The sequence below is a fragment of the Zootoca vivipara genome, chromosome 15, assembly GCF_965207765.1.
Source record: "Zootoca vivipara chromosome 15, rZooViv2.hap1.1, whole genome shotgun sequence".
NCBI classification, from domain to species: Eukaryota; Metazoa; Chordata; class Lepidosauria; order Squamata; family Lacertidae; genus Zootoca; species Zootoca vivipara.
Genome location: NC_142598.1, coordinates 30,856,158 through 30,877,753, shown reverse-complemented (window position 1 = coordinate 30,877,753; position 21,596 = coordinate 30,856,158). Strand labels below are relative to the sequence as shown.

Genomic DNA, 21,596 nt, shown 5'->3' with positions numbered 1-21,596 from the left:
TGTGTGTGTGTGACACCATTCCCTTAAAACCAGTGGTGTAACTCTCCCATGCTACACAATGGGTGGTTTTCCTTGTGTGTGTTTATAAATGCTACCAAGCTTTTGAGAGGGGGGTAATAATAATGGATTCAAACTACAAGAAAGAAGATTCCACCTAAACATTAGGAAGAACTTCCTGACAGTAAGAGCTGTTCGACAGTGGAATTTGCTGCCAAGGAGTGTGGTGGAGTCCCCTTCTTTGGAGGTCTTTAAGCAGAAGCTTGACAGCCTTATGTCAAGAATGCTTTGATGGTGTTTCCTGCTTGGCAGGGGGTTGGACTGGATGGCCCTTGTGGTCTCTTCCAACTCTATGATTCTAATAATTCATTTTGTTTTAATGGAAGGGACCAACATTAAAGTAGGTACAGCCAAAAAACAACAACCCACCATTTGGCAAAACTGCACCCCAAAAGCCTGAGCAGGGTAGTTCTTTCAACACAAGGTAGGTCAGTTGGACTTATTCTGAACAGACCTGTGTAGGACTGCCACTTTGCAAACTAGCACTTTGCGAATCCTTCAACATCCTTAAACTGTGCTTTATTTTCAGTTCCTTTTATGATGACATTACCTGCACTGCAACAAAGGCAGAATCTGTGATGTACCCTGATCTGGTGATCCTCAAAGGAAGCATCTCCACATTTTCGCAAACTTCATAAACATCCTGTTCCATTTCAATTTTTGACCATTTCAGTTCCAGTCTATTGGGGTGGGGGAGGGAGAAAAAAAAGAGAAAACACTGTATGTGGCATGCAGGACAGGAGGAATTTGCATAGAAAATCCAAAAGAAGTCCCTGCTAGTTCAGGATCCAAGGCAGCTGACATTTCTTTCTCGCTGTCTGTGCAAACATACTTTTTCTACCAATGTATCACTGTGTTCAGGAGGAAACTGGTCCTAAGAGAGAAGCAAACAGGACTTAATTTGATAAAAGGCTTACCGGAGCTAAACCTTGGTTGTGCTTTCACGTTAAGGCTCAGTCCTCAAATTGCAATGTGTATTCACGGGAACAGAAGTGCCTCTGAGCATGCGCAGAACACGCATTCCCCTCACCGTGGAGTAGTGACAGCTGGTTCTCATGTTTTTTAGAAGGCATTTAGGGCAAACACACAAACTCACTGAGCTCTTTTGGGCCCCCTGGATAATAATTTGGCTGGGGAAGAGCCCCTCCCCCAATGTTCAGGGGCAGACTGTGGATCCACAGCTTCCATGGCTGGCTTCTCCTGCTGTTGCAGCCGCTGGAAAAGAAGGCCCTGGTGCCCTCCTGACTTTTAGAAGACATCTGAAAGCAGGCCTGTTTAGGGAAGTTTTTCATGTTTGGTGTTTTATTGTGCTTTTAATATTCTGTTGGGAGCTGCCCAGAGTGGCTGGGGAAACCCAGACAGATGGGCAGGCAGGGTATAAATAATATTTTTTATTATTATTATTATTATTATTATTATTATTATTATTATTATTATTATTATTATCTCCACTCTGCTGAGGCAGGCAAGAGAGCAGCATTGTAAAAGTAGGCAGCATTGTGCCATAGTTAGACTCAAAGGCCTTCCTACTCTCATATGAGAGTGCCACATGCTACCTTTATCTGAAATCCTGAAGGGATACTGCCATCCAGTGTAGACAATACTGACAATACTGACAGACGAGTGGTCTGAATCCAGTTTCCAAACTTTCTACTTCCTGTGGCACCAGTACGATGCTCAGAATCTATGGCTTCCCATTGATTAAAAATCTTCTGGGCAGCAACTTCTGTCGGATGAAACCTGAGCCACAAATATCTTCTGCACCCCACATATGGAACTGCCTGTAAGATCTCAACAGTTCGGAGCAAAGTCACTATTCCTCGTTTATAGGTTAGCAATACTTCTTAATGGGACCCAGGTGGCGCTGTGGTTAAACCACTGAGCCTAGGGCTTGCTGATCAGAAGGTCAGCGGTTCGAATCCCTGCGACGGGGTGAGCTCCCGTTGCTTGGTCCCAGCTCCTGCCAACCTAGCAGTTCGAAAGCACGTCAAAATGCAAGTAGATAAATAGGTACCGCTACAGCGGGAAGGTAAACGGCGTTTCCATGTGCTGCTCTGGTTTGCCAGAAGTGGCTTTGTCATGCTGGCCACATGACCTGGAAGCTATACGCCGGCTCCCTCGGCCAATAATGCGAGATTAGCGCGCAACCCCAGAGTCGGTCACGACTGGACCTAATGGTCAGGGGTCCCTTTACCTTTACCTAATACTTCTTTAAAGGCTGAATGCAGAGTCCTCTAGTGGCCAGTTATGGAACGGAAGTGATTTCTTTACACATCACCATTTCCAGGTGCCCCCAAAACTAATGCTTGAGTGTTATCTTTCTAGAAAAAGACGTGCCAGAACTCATCATGAACACCTCCTCCCTTGTTCTCTTAAAATGGCAATGGCGTCCACCTGAGAGGTGCCGGAACTGAGTTCCAGCTGGAAAAAATGCCCTGGTTATATCCACCAAGGTTTCTCCTCCAGAAAGCTTGGTTCAGTTACACTAAATTTAGTATCTAAAAGATGTGATGTGATTAAAAACCCTTCCAAGTAAAAACAAAAAACAGCAAATAGAAAAAAGAAAAATAGTTGTGCACACAAAACAGAACTACATGCCCAATTTTTGTTTGTTTGAGTCTTGAGATTTTAAGGGACGTGGGTGGTGCTGTGGGTTAAACCCTTGAGCCTAGGGCTTGCCGACCAGAAGGTCAGCGGTTCGAATCCCCGTGACGGGGTGAGCTCCCGTTGCACTGTTCCAGCTCCTGCCAACCTAGCAGTTCGAAAACACGTCAAAGTGCAAGTAGATAAATAGGTACCACTCCAGTGGGAAGGTAAATGGCGTTTCCGTGTGCTGCCCTGGTTCACCAGAAAGCGGCTTAGTCATGATGGCCACATGACCTGGAAGCTGTATGCCGGCTCCCTCGGCCAGTAAAACGAGATGAGCGCCGCAACCGTAGAGTCGTCCGCAACTGGACTTAACTGTCAGGGGTCCTTTACCTTTACCTTTATATCAGATTTTAAACACAGGAAGAAGGAGGCTCCCCACCATCTGAGTCTAATACTTACCATACGGTAGTATAGGTCCAGCATAAACCAATTAGAGTAAACGGTATTTATAGAAACACAACCCAAGAGGTTGTAAAGTTGTCTCTACTTAAAATAAAGCACAAGACCAAACCAGGGCCGTCTTAAGCATATCTGGTGCCCTGGTGCGAACTATCCCTCCGGCGCCCCCCGTTTCTGAGCGCGGCTGTCTGGCGGGCGCAGTGCGGTACCCCCTGGTGGCCCGGCGCCCTGGTGCATTGCGCCACCCAGCCTTGCCATAGGGACCCTGGACCAAACAGATGTACAGCTTACATAACTCTGACCAGGTTTGGATGTTGTATTGCCCTTCTTGGAAGAATGAAAACTGGGGACATTTAAATAAGCCAGCACCACTCCCCCCCCAGATGTAGTACTGATGCAACTCAAAATGTACTAGGACCAACAGCATATTTTCTTAGATTCATGCTGTTTTAACACACAACACAATACCTATAATGCTTTTTTGTTAGGCGTTACAGGTGCGGAACTACCAAAATAAAATAAAAGACCGTTTATACGTGCAATGACAGCAGCAAGGATGCTTTTTGTCCAGAGATGGAAAGAAGAAGAAGAAGAAGTGCTGACCAGAGAAGAATGGCAGACCAACCTGATGGAATATGTAGAAATGGCAAGCCTGATGGGAAAGATCACAAATCAGGAAGACCAAGTATTTTTAAAAGACTGGAATAATTTCTAACATATTTGAGAGATCACTGTAAACAGTTGAAATCATTGGCAGGAATACAACGACACTTGTAATGCAACATGGATTTTGGATGTGATAATTGTATAACAGATAGATCACAGTAAAGGATGCAGGAATAAAATTTAGAATTGGAACCCATGGAGGGAAGGAAGGAGGTCTCAAGTATCAGAAGAACCCTTTTTTAAATGTGTGAAAATGTGATGTTTATGGTGTATAAGTTTTATGTAAAACTAATAGAAATTTATATTTAAAAAAAGAGATTCATGCTGTTTTACACACCACTCAAATTACTTGTGCTGCAATTGGATTTCACTGCTGCCCTCTTTATTTGTTACCACAGTTGTAAACGGAGCATTTACAAGCAGCAGTTAGACAAAATTTATTAGAGGGAAGAAAGTGTTTGGAGGGATATTTTGATATACAGTATAGGTTACACCCTTTTGTTTTAAAAACCTCACTGAAAAGTATTCCATATATTTGGGACATGTTATCAACCCAGATCTAGAGTGACCTCTAGCTGCAGAAAGTTGCATCTAGATGCAATTTTCGCATGCACAACTTGGCAACAAAATGTGCTTAATTTACAGTCAAACTTCCCATCTTACAAGCACATGTATAATTAATAATTGCCATCATTAGTGTTATTTCTGTCATATTTCACAGTGGGCAAATAGCTTGCCAGACCTTCTCTGCTACTGTGAAGACTGTGTGTCTTGTCAACAAGCATTGCCTTAGTAAGAAAAGAGGATAAACCTTCCTAAATCTGAATGCTTGTATATACACTGTGAAAATGAAAAAAAGAAAAGAAAAAAATGTTAGATTTGTGTTATGCCATTGCATATTTATGCTAACTGAAAATATCACTGGGTACTTAAGTACCGGCTATTTTCACAAATGTGAAATGATAAGGCTAAAGACTGCTTTCCAGAAGTGAAATTGTCTGATTCTGAAATCCTCCTCTTAAATCTCAGAAGTTTGGATGATTCAGGAAAGATGGTTTGTCATTGCCCAAGGATATTTTTCTCATCATTCCTTCCAAAGTTTCAGGATCAATCTCCAGTAATGAAAACACATTCCAAGGTTGAAGGTGTAAGGCCATGTTAGATGTAATGCCAAATACTTTTCTAATTTTGAGAAAAACCAAATACTACATAAAGCTGATAGATTTTCTTGAACAAGTATGTACACTCTGATAACAAGAGTTCTGTGTATTTCAAAAGTCTTCATCTTACTTCAACAGTAAAATGTCACATTTACCTATTTTCTGTCATTTATAGTCGCATAAATGTTTTTCTCTGACAACTTTTACCACAACACGGCACTTTCTCCTAGTCTTGCATCCTCACAGAATTGTTTGTAGGATTACAGGTTAATGTATGTGGAACACTTTAAATGTCGGAAAAGTCCTAAGTATAATGTATAGTCATATCTCATGTTACGGACACTTCAGGTTATGTGTTTTCGGGTTGTGGACCGCGGAAAACCCAGAAGTACCGGAATGGGTTCCTTCCGGGTTCTGCCGCTCACGCATCTGCAGAGGTGCTAAATTGCACTTTGCGGATACGCAGAAGCATCAAATCGCACCGGCGCCTGCGCAGATGCAGTGCTTCAGGATGCGAACGCTGCAGGTTGCGGACGTGCCTCCGTCACGGATTACGTCCACAATCCGAGGTTCAACAGTACATAATACTGTGCCAACATAGCACCAACATAGCACCAACTCCCCAGATAATTCTCTTTCTAGATTTTTTAAATAGGCCTACAGTTATTTCTTCTGCTTCCTTCTAGTTCAGGGGTCCCCAAACTAAGGCCCGGGGGCCGGATGCGGCCCAATCACCTTCTAAATCCGGCCCGCGGATGGTCCGGGAATCAGCATGTTTTTACATGAGTAGAATGTGTCCTTTTATTTAAAATGCATCTCTGGGTTATTTGTGGGGTATAGGAATTTGTTCATATTTTTTTTCAAAATATAATCTGGCCACCCACAAGGTCTGAGGGACAGTGGACCGGTCTCCTGCTGAAAAAGTTTGCTGACCCCTGTGGCCCAGTAAAAGGTCTCTGCTTCAAAACCTTCAGCAAGTGACCTGACTTAAGGGAGGAAACAAACAAACAAACAAACAAACAAACAAACAACAAATGCTACGGGCAATGCAGGTGTTTGGAGAAAGGAAGCTCTGACTTACATCTGAGGCATTGCAGAGTTTCCTTCAGGATCGGTAACTTGAATCTCCAGGTCTTCTGAATTCCCCTCCCAGTAACGGTCAATGACATAAAGTATGGTTTTGCTCTTTAAATCCTTCTGACTGAATTCATGCTGAATAAATCCACCTGAGGAAATTAATGAAGACATGTGACGTCGATTCACTATGCCCAACGAACAAATATAACTCACCATATTAAGGGGCCCTGAGGAATTGGAGGTGACTCTCACTGCATCAAGCACGGAGGCAAATCTCCAGCTAATCTTCAACTGAGCTGAGTCTGGGTGTTTTACTATTATTCCCTTCGCCCAAGGATGGCCCCAGCCATCTTGGTGCCAGAGATACGGTACCCTGAGCAAACAGTGCTCCTCCCACTCCCAAGTCAAGGGGCATGGTACTTAAAGACCTTCAAATTAGTTTGGCACCTGAGGCAGAACCGCACCATCCGCTCCCTGGCAGCAACCCCCCCCCACCCTACAAAAATAAATTTAACAATTAACCATTTCCTGCTCCTACATGATATCCCAGTCTTAGGCAACCACCTCATTCTGTCTAACGGTAGGCCTGGTCCTGCCATGGCACCTAAAATCTTTAGATGCATCCAACACATACAGTTCCATAAGGCTTCACAGCATTGCTTCTCTACTACTTGTACCTTATTATCAGGGGTGACATTGGGGGAGGGGCAAGGCCCCCTCAAAATTTTCAAGGAGAGGGCTGGGCCCTTCAATATTCTGCGGTGATGTGCGCACACTGGGCATGCATGCCGTGTGACGTGCTGACATCACTCGTGCATGCTGCATGGCATGCTCACATCACACGGGCAAGCCATGTGGCTTGCACGCAACACGGTACCATGTTGCATGGCAAGCCAGTGCTCTTCAGGTGTTATGAAAATTGGGGAGCTACCACATGGTGTGTGTGTGTGTGTGAATGTGCTAGCTCAGCTTCTGATTTTGTCACCTTCCATGAGTTGGAAGACAACCGTCTTGCCACAGAGAGCCTCAGGGCTCCATGCACAATTGAGAGCCCTGATTTGTACAGGGTTCCACAACATGCAGGGTCGCCTCCACAAATACAAGAGGTTCCTTGCTGCTGGTACACTAGTTGCACCACAACTTGCGGAAGGCAACGAAAATGGTGAGAGGATGTGTGTGAAGCTAACACACTTGTCACTGCTGCCTTTTCGTCACGTAGTAACTTTTTTGTAACATCTGTAGAGGTCTTTTGGTTTTATTTAAGTTCCACACCACTTTGATTAAAAAGCCAACCCATACTGCAAGTGTGGTTTCTGCTTTTTAGGGTGGAATCGTATGAATTTCTGAGTTCATAGAATATAACTGGGTTATACAGCAAAATGAAATAATTGGGTTATGAAAATAATCAATGACTCCCACAAACTTGGGTCCTACACACTTTTCTGCAGAGGTCTATTTCAGTCTGCTTTTCTGACACCTTCTCCTGAAACAAAGTTTCCAGGAAACTTCTTCTGTAAAAAAAGTCTACTTAGAAGGATCAATTGCAATACTACCCAACACAATGTATCTTGTGAACTACGTGGAAAGGGGAAATGACACTATACCTGTTGTTATATTTTGCAAGTAGCCGTACCGAGGTCCTCGCAAAATCTTGAAAATTATTTGCTCATCATCCCCATCACAATCTGATGCCTTCAGGGCCCGGGAAGTAATGTAAATACCAAAGTTGCCATTTTTCAGAAGTTCTACATCTGAAGCAGCAGAAAGGTGGACAATTTCTGGTGCTGCTTTGGCTGGGCTGTCCACCTAAAACAAAAATTAATACAGTACAGTACTCACTATTACTGATCAACCGTTAGATTTGGAAGGAAGGAAGGAAGGAGCAACACACTCCCTTACCCTTGCCCTATTATAACCAAGGCTCTACTTTTTGAAGTCATACATGTATACGGCCATACCTCGGTTTAAGTATGCTTCGGTTTGAGTACGCTTCAGTTTAAGTACTCCTCGGACCCATCTGGAACGGATTAATCCACTTTCCATTACTTTCAATGGGAAAGTTCGCTTCAGGTTAAGTACGCTTCAGGTTAAGTACAGACTTCCAGAACCAGTCATACCTCAGTTTAAGTTCGCCTCGGTTTGAGTATTTTCAGTTTAAGTACTCTTGTGTGGATCGGATTAATCCACTTTCCATTACTTTCAATGGGAAAGTTCGCTTCAGGTTAAGTACGCTTCAGGTTAAGTACGGACTTCTGGAATCAATTACACTCGTACCTCGGGTTAAGTACACTTCAGGTTGAGTACTCCACAGACCGTCTGGAATGGATTAATCCACTTTCCTTTACTTTCAATGGGAAAGTTTGCTTCAGGTTAAGTACGCTTCAGGTTAAGTACAGACTTCCGGAACCAATTGTGTACTCAAACCGAGGTACCACTGTACATAAAAACAGGGACCTTAAACCCAAACCAGTTTGACAAATTAGCTTATCTAAGTCCTAGAACACTAAATCTTGAGATACATGTAATCTAAGGCATGCAAATTACTACAACTTTGTGTTTGTGTGTATGTATGTTTATGATGAAAAGCCCCCTTCATGCAAGAATCATGTGAAGGGGCATAGAAAGAGCCTATGTCTCTGGTCCCATACATGTGGTTTCTCAGTTCCTCCCCCAACATCCATATGTTACCATGGGGAAAAGCGTATGAGCCATTTCTTCACACATCCTCAGAGCCTGTATGACTGTGAGCTTGGATGGCTCAAGTTTACACACACACACACACACACACACACACACACACACACACACACACAGGCTTTTCATGTTAAACACCCATGCCTAATGTGTGGACTTTGGGAATTGAGCAGAGACAGAAGCACAGTCCCATAACCACCACCTACAATTGATGCCCTTTTATGCAATTCACACATGAAGGGGGCTAAAGAAGACAGCGAAAATCAAGGCAACTTTAACATAAAACACTTCATTTGGCATACAAGTAGTTCAAGACATCCTCATTAATAAAGAAGTAGGAATGTTCCCAATACAAAATAGTAAAAATACAAAGGGAAAACAAGAGAAAGAGAAAGAGAGAAAGAGAACAAACAGGACAAAGTTAAAAGGATAAAAAAGGAGGAAAAACAAAGAAGGGAAAAACAGAGACGTATATCCACACCTCTATCTGCCAATTGTATGTATTTGGGTGGGGGAAGGAAGTAATTTGCCTTGGACTGAAGACACAAACAGGAAGGGGACAGTTGGAGGAGGGGGCTCCCTGCAGGAAAGGCAGGGTAGAAAGGGTCTCCCAGGGTGAGAGACTGGGAGATGATGTAGGCTCCCAGGTGGGAGATGGGAAAGTCTACCTCTCTACTGTATATGTGGATAAATGACAGGATATACAGTAAATATGGTAAAGGGTCTTAGGGGTATTTTCTTTCCTCTTTCTCTTTTTTCTGTTTTCTCTTGCTTTTTTCTTCTTTTGTTTTTTTTTTAAAGATTCTCATTCTGTAGACTAGTTTGATTCTTATTGTATTTTATCTCAAAAATTGTCAATACCAACATTTTAACAAATGAATAAAGAAGTATGGAAATGGAATAGCTAACAGTCAAAACTTGGGACATTAAGTTTACTTCTTTATTTTACAGAATGTACGGTATCTATCACCATTCTTTAGTGCTTCTGGGATGGTTTTTTTATTAAAAATAATAATAACTGAATAAAATACAGCACGATAGAATCCTAAAACCTGCATCAAAATGAAGCTAAAGACAATAGTGTGTGTACGTGTGTGTGTGTGTGTGTGTGTGTGTGTGTGTGTGTGTGTGTGTGTGTAGGAACTTGCCTGGATGCTGAACGCCAAGGGCTCTAGCTGCACCTTGTTATTTACTATGAAGCCTTCATTCACTCCATCTGTCGCCACAAATGTAAATCTGTCAATCCGAGAATCCCCTCCTCCATGTCTATAAGCAATGTTCAGATTGTCCACATCTTGTTGGCTGAAGCTTTGCTGCCATAGGCCAGACTTTCTGTTGAAGAGCTGGCCGTACTGTGGGAGCTGTGCTAGGAGAAAGGAGAGGTTTTGCGGATCTGTGTCTGGGTCCGAGAGCTGGAGGATGTCTGGAGAAAGGAATGCAATGCCACCTTCGAGTAAGGTCAAGCCTTCGTTCTTGGCCACTGTGGGTAAGGCTTGGTCCACTGTCTCCAGGATGATCTCAAACTCTCCGTGTTTTGTCCTTAGTCCATTGCTGACGATGAATCTGGCAAAAAGAGGCAAGTGTTCCTGTTTCACCATCTACTGAAATGAAATATAACAGACACCTTTACTAAAGGGTTTGCCTCTCGGTAACTCTGAGAACATATTAAGACCCCCAGTCTCTGAAAGAATGGCACTCATGAGTGGCAGACACAAAGTCTGTGAACTTAAGAGACAGCATTCAAATGATTTATGATCAGAGACCTGTCAGGAGTCAGCTTGGACCAATGGTACCAAATAGCATGGGAAACAGCCTTACTAGAAAAATTGCCGTAACCAATAAGCTGAAACTGGCACGGGGACAAATAGAAGAAGATGGCTTCACCCTGGTATGGCTCCCCTTGGTCACATACACAGCCCAACAAGACAATGACAAAAGCCCACCAACAGCATACAATCAATATGGCTAACCTGATCCAAAACACCACCCCACCCCACTCACACACGAAACAAAGACCACCACAGCCAACCACAAATGAACAACCATATCCTACCAGGCACCCCCAAACTTCGGCCCTCCAGATGTTTTGGACTACAATTCCCATCATCCCTGACCACTGGTCCTCTTAGCTAGGGCTTATGGGAGTTGTAGGCCAAAACATCTGGAGGGCCGCGGTTTGGGGGATGCCTGTCCTAGGCCAACCCCAACATCTCTCACCACCAAAGGAACACAAGCAAACAGCAGAGAACCTACACAAGCGACGCTGACAACCCCCCACCACATATATTAAGTAAAATAGAAACATCGTCACCCCACCCACCCTTCCCCCATCTACCTCTTTCCCCCCTTTCTTCCCAATGTCTCAACAAATGAAACTGATTTGTAAAAATGTTACGAGAGACATTGCACATATTTTTGTAAATCGAGAAAATCTTTAATGAAAAAAATGATTTATGATCAAACCAACCGCATAAATTGACTGCAAGTTGTGGGAATGATTATGAGGATGCAGAGACATCATTGCACCCACCTTTCAGTATTCTGTTCTGTTTCTTTTCAGTGACCCCGAATTGCCGTGGAAGGGTTTGTTTATTTTAAGGATCGACATGCCACTTTTATGGTGTTCACCTCTTGTTTCAAAATGTTGAAGCGTCACTGATAAATGAACACAGCTATGAGCTGCCCAAGGGAGGAGGCCAACAGCAACGGCCATGGGAAGACTATAGTGAGGCAGCCGCCACCACCACTGCCACTCGGGAAAAGCGCCAGCTCATCCTCCACCCCAAGCTCAGCAGAGACAGCACTGGCGGGGGAAATAGGGACATTCCAGGATCAAATCGGAAGCCAGTATGGCATTTGTAATTCTGGGCCTGTCCCTGGAAAATGAGGATACTTGGAGGGTATGCAATTGCACATGATCTACTAGCAATATAATTCAGGTAGGTAGCAATGTTGGTCTGACGCAGTTGAAATATATAAAAATTAGTCCAGTAGCACCTTAGAGACCAACTAAGTTTGTTCTTTTGTGTGCATGCACACTTCTTGGTGTATCTGAAGAAGTGTGCATGCACATGAAAGCTTATACCAAGAACAAACTTAGTTGGTCTCTAAGGTGCTATTGGACTATTTTTTAAATTTATATATATATATATATTTAGTAATATAATGTTGATTTAAAGTCTGCTACCGTTGTCAGCCAAGTTTCCTCTCTCCAATGAACTATTATTTTGTATAAAAATAAAAGCTGCCTGGCAGCAGGCCTTCAAGGTCACAGCAGCCAGGGGTCTTCCTCAGCTCTCCTATCTGAGTGCCTTGGAGACAGGAACAAATCTTAATTGGGGTGTGCATTGAGCCACAGGCATTTTGTTCATATATACAAACCAATGAATATTTGAATCATTTATTTCACCTTAGCCCTAGGTCGAAGGCCACAGCTAGAACTCTTGAGGTCAGAAAAGCCTTGATACCATTGGGGTCGTGTGCCTGATTCTTGATGTAGAGTTTGTGACCTCTTGGCCCGAGAAACTGCTGATATTCAAGTTACTACCCTGAAAACTTCCAACTGATGATTCAGAGGTGACCAACACGTGTAGGCTTTATGCCATCAAACGGATGGGGAAAAGAGCAGGCAGGCTTGATGCTTTATAAGAGTAAGAAATATTTTTACTGAAGGGAAATATATTCCCACCTGAGAAAAACTGCAGCAGCTGTCTGAACTGGCCTAATGTTTGTTCCAGTGGTAAAACGGATGTCCTGTCATCAGTTTAGTTATATCACAGCTTTGGCTGGAACGAAAGCAATGCTGTGGATGTAGTCATACCTTGGTTCGTGAATGGCTTAGCTGTCGAACAAATCGGCTCCTGAATGCCGGAAATCCGGAAGTAAGTGTTCCGGTTTTCGAATGTTTTTCGGGAGCCGAATGTCTGATACGGCTTCTGCTTCAGTGCAGGAAGCTCTTGCAGCCAATCGGAAGCTGCACCTTGGTTTTGAAATGTTTCGGGAGTTGAACGAATTAAGTTCGAGAACCAATGTACTACTGTATAAGGGCATTTTTGTGAATTCTGAGGGTGAAGAGGGAAGATGGTACTCAAGCATAGGACCAAATTGTTAAGCAACTTTCCTACCATCAACAAAAATTACTTCCACCCATTGTTCTTGTAAGCCGAGGGATGAACTGTGTTTTCTCCTGAAAGGTTTTCCTGATTGAAGACGCACTTTCCTATTCCCTACAAACAAATGGAAGTTTGCCCACTCAATTGAATGGAATGAATAAAAAAGGAGCTGAAACTAGGATAAAATGCTTCAGACCATGTTGCCCTAAAGGACTGTGGTGGCAATTTGCCACAGAATACACCCCTAATCAGACTGGAGACCTCGGAGTTCTGCTGCCCCAAAGAATTGCCTATATGGCCTATAGGACTGGGGGCCAGTGCTCGTCCATGATGCAAAAATATTAATACTAAAGATTTATTAGATTCTTGGTTTAGAAAGGCCCACAAATATATTCATCCCAAACCTGAGTAATGTAAAGGACTTAGCAAACAGTTCAGTGCATGAGGATAGATTATCTGTGGTCCAACTTTCAAAGGCAGGCTAGTAATTGCCATGCAAATGGCGTGCATTGCTAGGTCCCCCCAGACAATGAGGTTGTTTGTTTCAAGGAAACACCATGCCCCTTTCTTCCAGCGTGTTGTTTATTCCATGTTTAGTTCTGTTCCACGTTTCCCTCAGGAATGGGAAGCAGCCAACATTCCCATCACTCTGATGAATTTTTTTGGGGGGAGGGGATAACTCTCGAGCTTAGTTAGGAGGCTAAGTCACGTGGCTTGATTTCACCATTACCGAGGTTTTTAGGCTTTCTCTAGTTCATGGCAATAGAGCTGGCTGCAGGACTTACCATCTGCCATGGCATTTAAAATATAAAAATGGAATCAGGAGATAGTGCCAGCTTATTACAAAACTGATCCACCGTGTCAAAATGGAGGACATTAGCATGTTCTTTTAGCATCCTGCTGCCAGCGTCTGATGTCAGATTGCTAATCACTTGAAGTCATCTGTCCCAAACAAGCAGTGCCAAATCCCTCTTCCAGGCCAGCAGTATCAAACAATGCTGTGAGGTTTACGATGGAATAAAGTGCCTTAACGGACGGTAAAAATCTGATCATTTAAACCCTCATTTAATTAAATGTCACCAGCCCTTGGTGTTTTATTTTTTAATAATCTGCCACAGTATTTATATCTCAATATATAACCAACTGCGTGGCCAAATTCGAACAGCCAGGAACATCATTTTACAGTGATTGAAACAGACACGTATATCTTCATTTCTTTAAAATACCTTGTCAAAGTGCGTCTGGTCTGGGCGTAAGACTCTGGGCATGTCTATAAGCAATGTCACACCAATTTAACTATAGGTATGTATAAACACACACACACATAGTCAGACAGGTAGCTACATATATGCATCTATGCATATGAACATGAATATGTACCATCTTAGTTAAACTGGAACAAAAAAAATGGTGTGAGTGGGGAAACCCAGCCAGATGGGCGGGGTATAAATAATAAATTATTATTATTATTATCCAGAATCTGGCTTCCCCCCAGTATACTAATTAATTAAAAAAAGCAAAATCCCAGATGAGGACAGCAAATTGACACAGAACTGTCGATAGATACAAATTTGTTTCATTAATCAGTGTCTCTGCTTTTTAACCGGCTAATCAATGAGTTTAAGTAAAGAATTTCAAATTGTGAAAATACCTCATTATATTAAATTAAAATATCTCTCCAAACCACAGAAAAATAATCTTAAATGCACTGCCTGAATCAAGATATGGGCATAAGTAGTTTGCAAGGCAGTGGGTGAAATTCAACTAAGTTTTACTTGGAGCAGATGCATAAAAACAAATGGGTCTAACATACTCATGTCCATTAATTTAATGGGTCTATTGTCAGTAAAACTTAGTTGAATACCACCCAGAATGTTGCCCTGAGCATGCACACCAACTTTATTTGCAAAGTCTTGGTGTTCAAGGAGATCCAGCATTATGTTACATTCTGAATTTTTCTTCCAGCTATAAAATTGAGTGCAGAAACTGAGCAGCCAAATTAGTGGTGCAGCTAGGTAAAACTTCATTTACTTATGGGCAATAATGCTGATGCAATAGAAAGGGTTCATGGGCAACCTATGAGAATAATAAACAACCTAGAAAGCAGGCTCCAAATGAGCTTGGTTATACCATATTTTTAATGCGTGCTTTTAGGAGACAACTAAAATGTCAACATACAATCCGTTTACATATATACCACGTTCCTATTATGGACAACTCCTTAGACCACAAAGACAATGGTAACTATTTTCCATGCGGTGCAGGGAACTGTTCAAGTGTTATCCTTATTTTAGATGAGGAGTGGGGAACTGGTGGCCTTTCAGACTACAGCTCCCCTCATCTCTGAGCCCTGGCCACATTGGTTGAGGCTGATGGGAATTGGTGTCAAACAACATATTGTCCATAGCTTCCAAGTCTCCCGTTTTCCCCGGGAAATCCCCGTTTTTCCAGCTGTTCCTAGCTGAAAAAACAATTTTTTTTTGTTTCCCCCCCATTTATTCTGGCGCGGCAGCCATTTTGGAACTGGGCGGAGCATGCTCAGAAGCGACTTTTGATGCTGCTCTGCCCAGTTCCAAAATGACTGCAGTGCGACTTCTGGCGCGGTGGCCATGTTGGAACTGGGCAAAGCAGCATCAAAAGTCACTTCTGAGGATGCTCCGCCCAGTTCCAAAATGGCGGCAGCGCTACTTCCGGTCTGCTATTTCTGGCCCGGTCCCTTATTTCTCTGACAGCAACTTGGCAGGTATGCATATTGTCAGAGACATGGTTGGCAGAGAGGAATCTGCAGAGGGGGAGGAAGGAAAACAGGAACTTGATTCTTTCACACAACAAAAGTGAGACAAGCCCTTCTTGCTCTGAATTGCTGCCTGTAAGTTTTCACACAGCAGCACAGAGATGAAGGAGCAGGAGGCAGGTGGTAGGAGGGGGTTGGATTCAACTCCAGAGGAGGAGGAATTGGCTGCACCTAAATCTCCAAGAAGTAGGCAGTGGAGCAAGGATTAGAACAAAGGAAGACCAGCAGGAAGCGGGGGTGGGCCTGGCGGAAGCCAGTCGAGTCAACTGACTCCGACAGTGAGGAATGAGTTGTGGGAAGCTTGGATTGCTGAAAGCCTGTTATTGCTAATAAACCTCAACTAGTGAAACTGCCAGCATTTCGCGTCTTGTGTGAGAAAAGTGCTAACCTGGCACATATGGGGGGGCAGAAGTTCTTCACCCCACCTTAGATCAAACATGGATCTCTTTGCATGAAGATGTCATGCCGAAAAGGAGAATGCTGTACCACCTCCTGCCATGCATTGACTGTTCCTATTTGATGCTACTTTTATTAAGAAAAGCAATAGATTTTTCACTGCTTACCTGAACGTATCCCTTGGAGAAGCTGCCTTGCTATTGTGGACATAGCAGACGGCCTGGCCTGCCACATCCATTTGGCTGAAACTTGTAATGGCAACTCCAGGATAGCTGACATACTCAAGCTGTCCGTACTGAGGTGGGGAGGTTATCACATAGAGGATCTCCTCTGGCTTCTCAGTGCCATCGACTGCAAGGAGGATGTCCGTCATCAGGTAGCCTCTGTCGCCCTTCAACACAGTGAGGGGCTTTGTGAAAACTGCAATGTTTCCTATAGGACACATGGAACATAAATATTAACAATATCTTTTGGTTTAGATTCTTACTAGGCTTCTGCTGGTGGGAGTGCTCCTTGAATGGAATTCCCTTCACAAGATGTTTCCACTAGCAGAAAAGGAAGAATGTGACTTTTATGGAATAATCCTCCCCTTTGAAAAGTATTCTGAAGGGGTGCCCCCCCCGAATTCCGATGGAAATAGAAACAGGAGCATAAATTGCGGGTGTTCATTTATTTGCCCAATGACCAGAATGGAAATCAATCCACTGAATATGAAAGGTATTTGCTGCTATCAATATATAATTGATAACTCCCCACCCCAAAATGCAGTGCGTTTCCTGTGCATTGAAATGTATGGTGTAAACTAATAATTAATTATGTAAAATCCTGCTACCGTAGACAGTGAGATGAATAATGTAGTTTTTGTTAGAAGCTGAACTGCAGCAGAACAGAAACAGCACTGTTTGTGAAGAACATGGGTTGGAATTGGTGCCTTCTTACAAACCTTGTTTGTAATAAGTGTAAAGTTTGTACAAACTCCTTGTGATGAGCTCTACAGGATTAGATCACTGTGAATGTGTGAAGCTACCAAGGGCCTGCTTGGAGCTAAATTCATACATACCCAGTGCCATTTTTCTGGAAAAAGAGGTGCTGGAATTCATCATGAACGCCTCTCTTGTTCTCTTATAATGGCAATGGCGCTTGTCTGAGATCTGCTGGAATTGAGTTCTGGCTGAAAAAAAGCCCTGTACATACCCATATACAAGATCAAGTATGAACTGCTCCTTAGGGGGGAAAACAACAACAACACTAGGAGGAATCTTGCCTTACATGAAAAGATTAGATATAGATTTACCTTTTTCCAAGTCCTTGATGGTAATAGGGAAAGCCACCTCTGGGGATCTATTGTCTCCATCCCATAGATGAAACACAAAACTGTCCTGCTCCTTTGAGCCAATTGTTCCCGTGTGTATGTATCTCACAGAGTTCATGTCTATGTCATTCTGGGTGCACTTCATCCCATTTTGGAGTGTCACCCAGTCATGGCCTACCTACACAAAACAAAACAAAAAAAAACCCCTGTCACTAAACAAAAGAAATACCATTTTAGTGATCAACTGTGTGTAATACTAGTGACGAGACCTTATAAGCCAGAAGTCAGGGACCAACAGCACCTTGGCCTAATTTCATGTGAATAACAAGGAAGAAAAACGTTTTCTGCTGCTCCAGAGAAGCGGACACGGAGCAATGGATTCAAGCTACAAGAAAGAAGATTCCACCTAAAAATTAGGAAGAACTTCCTGACAGCAAGAGCTGTTCGGCAGTGGAATTTGCTGCCAAGGAGTGTGGTGGAGTCTCCTTCTTTGTAGATCTTTAAGCAGAGGCTTGATGGCCATATGCCAGGAATGCTTTGATGGTGTTTCCTGCTTGGCAGGGGGTTGGACTGGATGGCCCTTGTGGTCTCTTCCAACTCTATGATTCTATGATTCTATGAAAACAAAGGGGAAGGGATAGGTGTGCTGTCTACATTCGACTGTGGCCCTGCTCACTTTTGGCTCTAACCCTGCCTAGCATTGATTCCAGCCCCACCCAGTGCCACATAAATTGCCCTTGAGGGGAAGCAGGATAAAAGACTTTCTGCCCTTGTTTATAGCCGAGGAGTAGCCAACTTGTCTGGCTAGACTACAACTCCCATCAGCCAGCATGGCCAGTGTTCAAGGATGATGGAAGCTGTAGTCCACAATATCTGGAGCGCCCCTTACTGGCTATCCCTACTGTTGTCCTTAGCCATTGTAAAAAGGTAAAAAAAGGTAAAGGACCCCTGGGCAGTTAAGTCCAGTCAAAGGCAACTATGGGATGTGGTGCTCATCTTGCTTTCAGGCCGAGGGAGCCAGTGCTTGTCCACAGACAGCTTTCCGAGTCATGTGGCCAGCAGGACTAAACTGCTTCTGGTGCAACGGAACACTGTAATGGAAACCAGAGCGCACAGAAACACCGTTTACTTTCCCGCCACAGCGGTACCTATTTATCTATTTGCACTGGTGTGCTTTCGAACTGCTAGGTTGGCAGGAGCTGGGACAGAGCAACTAGAGCTCACCCCATTGTGGGGATTCGAATTGCCAACCTTCTGATCAGCAAACCCAAGGGGCTCAGTGGTTTAGACCACAGCGCCACCCGCCACATAGCCACTGTAAAAAGGTAAAGGTAAAGGGACCCCTGACCATTAGGTCCAGTCGTGACTGACTCTGGGTTTGCGGTGCTCATCTCACTCTATTGGCCGAGGGAGCTGGCGTACAGCTTCCAGGTCATGTGGCCAGCATGACTAAGCCGCTTCTGGCAAACCAGAGCAGCGCACGGAAATGCCGTTTACCTTCCCACCGGAGCGGTCCCTATTTATCTACTTGCACTTTGATGTGCTTTCGAACTGCTAGGTTGGCAGGAGCAGGGACAAAGCAACAGGAGCTCACCCCGTCGCGGGGATTCGAACTGCCGACCTTCTGATCGGCAAGCCCTAGGCTCTGTGGTTCAACCCACAGCGCCACCAACGTCCCACATAGCCACTGTAGCCTATGGCAATTATATAGTTCTGAAAATATAAGCAGGGGTACATATTTGGCACACACATAATTAGAAAGAACAAGAGCCCCGGTGCGAGTTCTTCACACTTCCTATGATCAACTTCCTCGGAAACAACTCTGCTGGCAGAAGTTCCACTGGTGTGAACAGAACATCCACTACTGGATTGTTCCAAGGATCAGAGTAGAAATTATCTTAGGCACTGCAGTGTGTTTCAAGCCATGAGAGACTATTAAGAAACAGGAGGATTACACTGATTCCTATTCTAACCCAAGAAGTCTGGGTTCTTCCTCTCCCCCAAGTAATACTTTGTTTGGTTTTTGTAGAAATACAAAAACTGACCTTGAGCTGAAGATGTCCATTTTCTGGGACACTCTCAAATAAATAATAAATTTGTTCCCTTGGGGTGTCTTTATCTTCAGCTGACAGAACAGCACTAGAAATAATTTGGGCTTCACCCATAGTCACCTCTATCTTACCCTTCCTGCAACAAACAAACAAACAAAGGACCCATCATGTTATTTGTTGAAAAGGAGGATAATTACAGAAATAATGAGAGGAAGAATCACTCAGAGAACACACACACCCCACACAGATTTCAAGCAAGCAAGGCACCATTCTGTTAATACAGATGAAGAATGAGGTCTTCAAGTACAGTGCTGAGATCCTGATTTATGGCCCAGCTCAAACAATGGCATGAGGAGTTAGGGATAGAGGAGAAATCCAATTGCATTGGAAGGTGAACCTACATAATTTGCCCTTTCCAAAGCAATACACAAACTGAAACACAGGCACCTTTCTAAATTTGCACTTCCCAAGTCAGGTGATGTGTAAAAATATATATGCATATACAGTATGCTTGAAATGCATATAATGAGGTTGCTTTGCCAAAAAGTTATATATTAGGCAAAAATTCCTATCCTGGGAGATATTTGCACTAAAATGGAAAATGGAAAAAACACAAATTTGTCTGGAAATGTGGAGAACTCAACTTAAGAGAGGAAAAATGAGAAACCGATAGAAACTGAAATTGTCAGAGTAACCCAGATAGAAAACTGAAGCAGAGAAAAGGTCTGTGCCAAAGTTTGGAATGACCACCAGAGGGTGCAAACATTGTAAACAGGTTGCCTTTGATTTGTATACAATATATGTATATGTGTGCATTCTTTTGTACATACAAGCTGCGTATCTCTGTTCGTAGGTACCTCTGATTCAGATTTGGCTACATTGCTCTCTCTGATCATAACAGAATGTCCTTCACAAAGGATTGTTTTTTGTGGAGCACTGTTGGCATTAGTCTGTGGTTATTTACAGGAGATGAGCTCTATTAATCACTAATTTGCTGTTGTGATCACTGCTGAATCACTTTGTCAGAACACATGCACCAAATTGGAACATGAACATGTGGCTTACTTGCTCAGCACTGGTTTCTCGTCATTAACTGGAATGACCTCTACCGAAATGGTTTTTGACACTTTATGTTTCCCATCTGATAGCTGGATTGTAAAGCCATCCGCTAGGCTGTCAGAGTCATCATGCATATACATCAGCCTCATTCCTGGAAGGTGGGATGAAGGGGATGATAACAAGAGAGAGGGAGAGGGGAGAAGGAGGGGGGGAAAAGAAAAATTAATCAGTTTCCCCTCAAAATCTCTTTCACATCATTTCCCACTGTTTCCATCCTGCTCCCCGCCCCCCACAAGTCTGCTGGTCACAGCCAGCTTGCTTCAACTAGCATGGGACAATCCTTGAATACAGCAGCTGTTCATTAATCCACCAGCACACCATTGACTCAAAAACACATATCGCGGCCTGCTCGACTAATAATGCTCCTTTGAAAACCATCTGCTTTTTCAGAGAGAGAGAGAGAGAGAGAGAGAGAGAGAGAGAGAGAGAGAGAGAGAGAGAGAGAGAGGAATGTGTCTGTTTTGTCATCCATCCATCCATCCCTGAGAAATTTTAAAAATGTTCACCTTCCCTTTTGAGTGCATATAGAAACCATAGTTCAACCATTCTAGTGTGATTTGATAAAAATGTTGGGAGGTGCCCCACTGTGGCTCTTCCTAGTTAGCCAATGCAGTATGGGAAGAAACCAAAGGGGTTCCCACACACCAAAAAGACTGTAGTCCAAACCACTGAGCCTCTTGGGCTTGCTGATCAGAAGGCAAGCTAGTGCAAGTAGATAAATAAATACTGCTCTGCCGGGAAGGTAAATGGTGTTTCCGTGCACTTTGGTTTCCGTCCCGTTGCTCCAGAAGTGGTTTAGTCATGCTGGCCACATGACCCAGAAAGCTGTCTGTGGACAGCCTGAAAGTGAGATGAGCGCCACACCCCATAGTTGCCTTTGAGTCCTTTACCTTTTTTTTTTATATGCCTTACCTGGGTGGAAGCTTTGTCAAACTCAGTGGGCCTTACTTTAGAACACAAGTTGTGAAGCTCAGGCACACAAACCTTTCTGAAGATGCAATGACTCGGGAGGGAGATTGGGGAGGGGGGCTGACATTGTGCATGACGCATGGACGTCAGATGCGATGCCATTGTGTGACAGCTTGCCTCCATGGCTGGTGGCTCGTCTGC

General features: G+C 43.6%; 1 protein-coding gene across 3 annotated transcripts in view; it reads right to left on the bottom strand.

The window, feature by feature from the left end:
• Nucleotides 1-21,596, bottom strand: part of FREM1 (FRAS1 related extracellular matrix 1) — a 94,111-nt gene that overhangs the window by 19,479 nt on the left and 53,036 nt on the right. Inside the window, exons 21-28 of one of the 3 annotated variants that reach the window (XM_088658441.1) lie at nucleotides 20,433-20,577; nucleotides 19,362-19,503; nucleotides 17,299-17,494; nucleotides 16,172-16,436; nucleotides 9,851-10,265; nucleotides 7,613-7,814; nucleotides 6,013-6,157; nucleotides 608-737 (exon numbers count right to left, since the gene is read on the bottom strand). In XM_088658441.1, coding sequence (XP_088514567.1) covers nucleotides 608-737; nucleotides 6,013-6,157; nucleotides 7,613-7,814; nucleotides 9,851-10,265; nucleotides 16,172-16,436; nucleotides 17,299-17,494; nucleotides 19,362-19,503; nucleotides 20,433-20,577 — 1,640 coding nt within the window. Of the gene's footprint in view, nucleotides 1-607; nucleotides 738-6,012; nucleotides 6,158-7,612; nucleotides 7,815-9,850; nucleotides 10,304-16,171; nucleotides 16,437-17,298; nucleotides 17,495-19,361; nucleotides 19,504-20,432; nucleotides 20,578-21,596 lie in introns of those variants that run through there. The other 2 variants (XM_088658442.1, XM_088658443.1) reach the window with 2 other exon arrangements.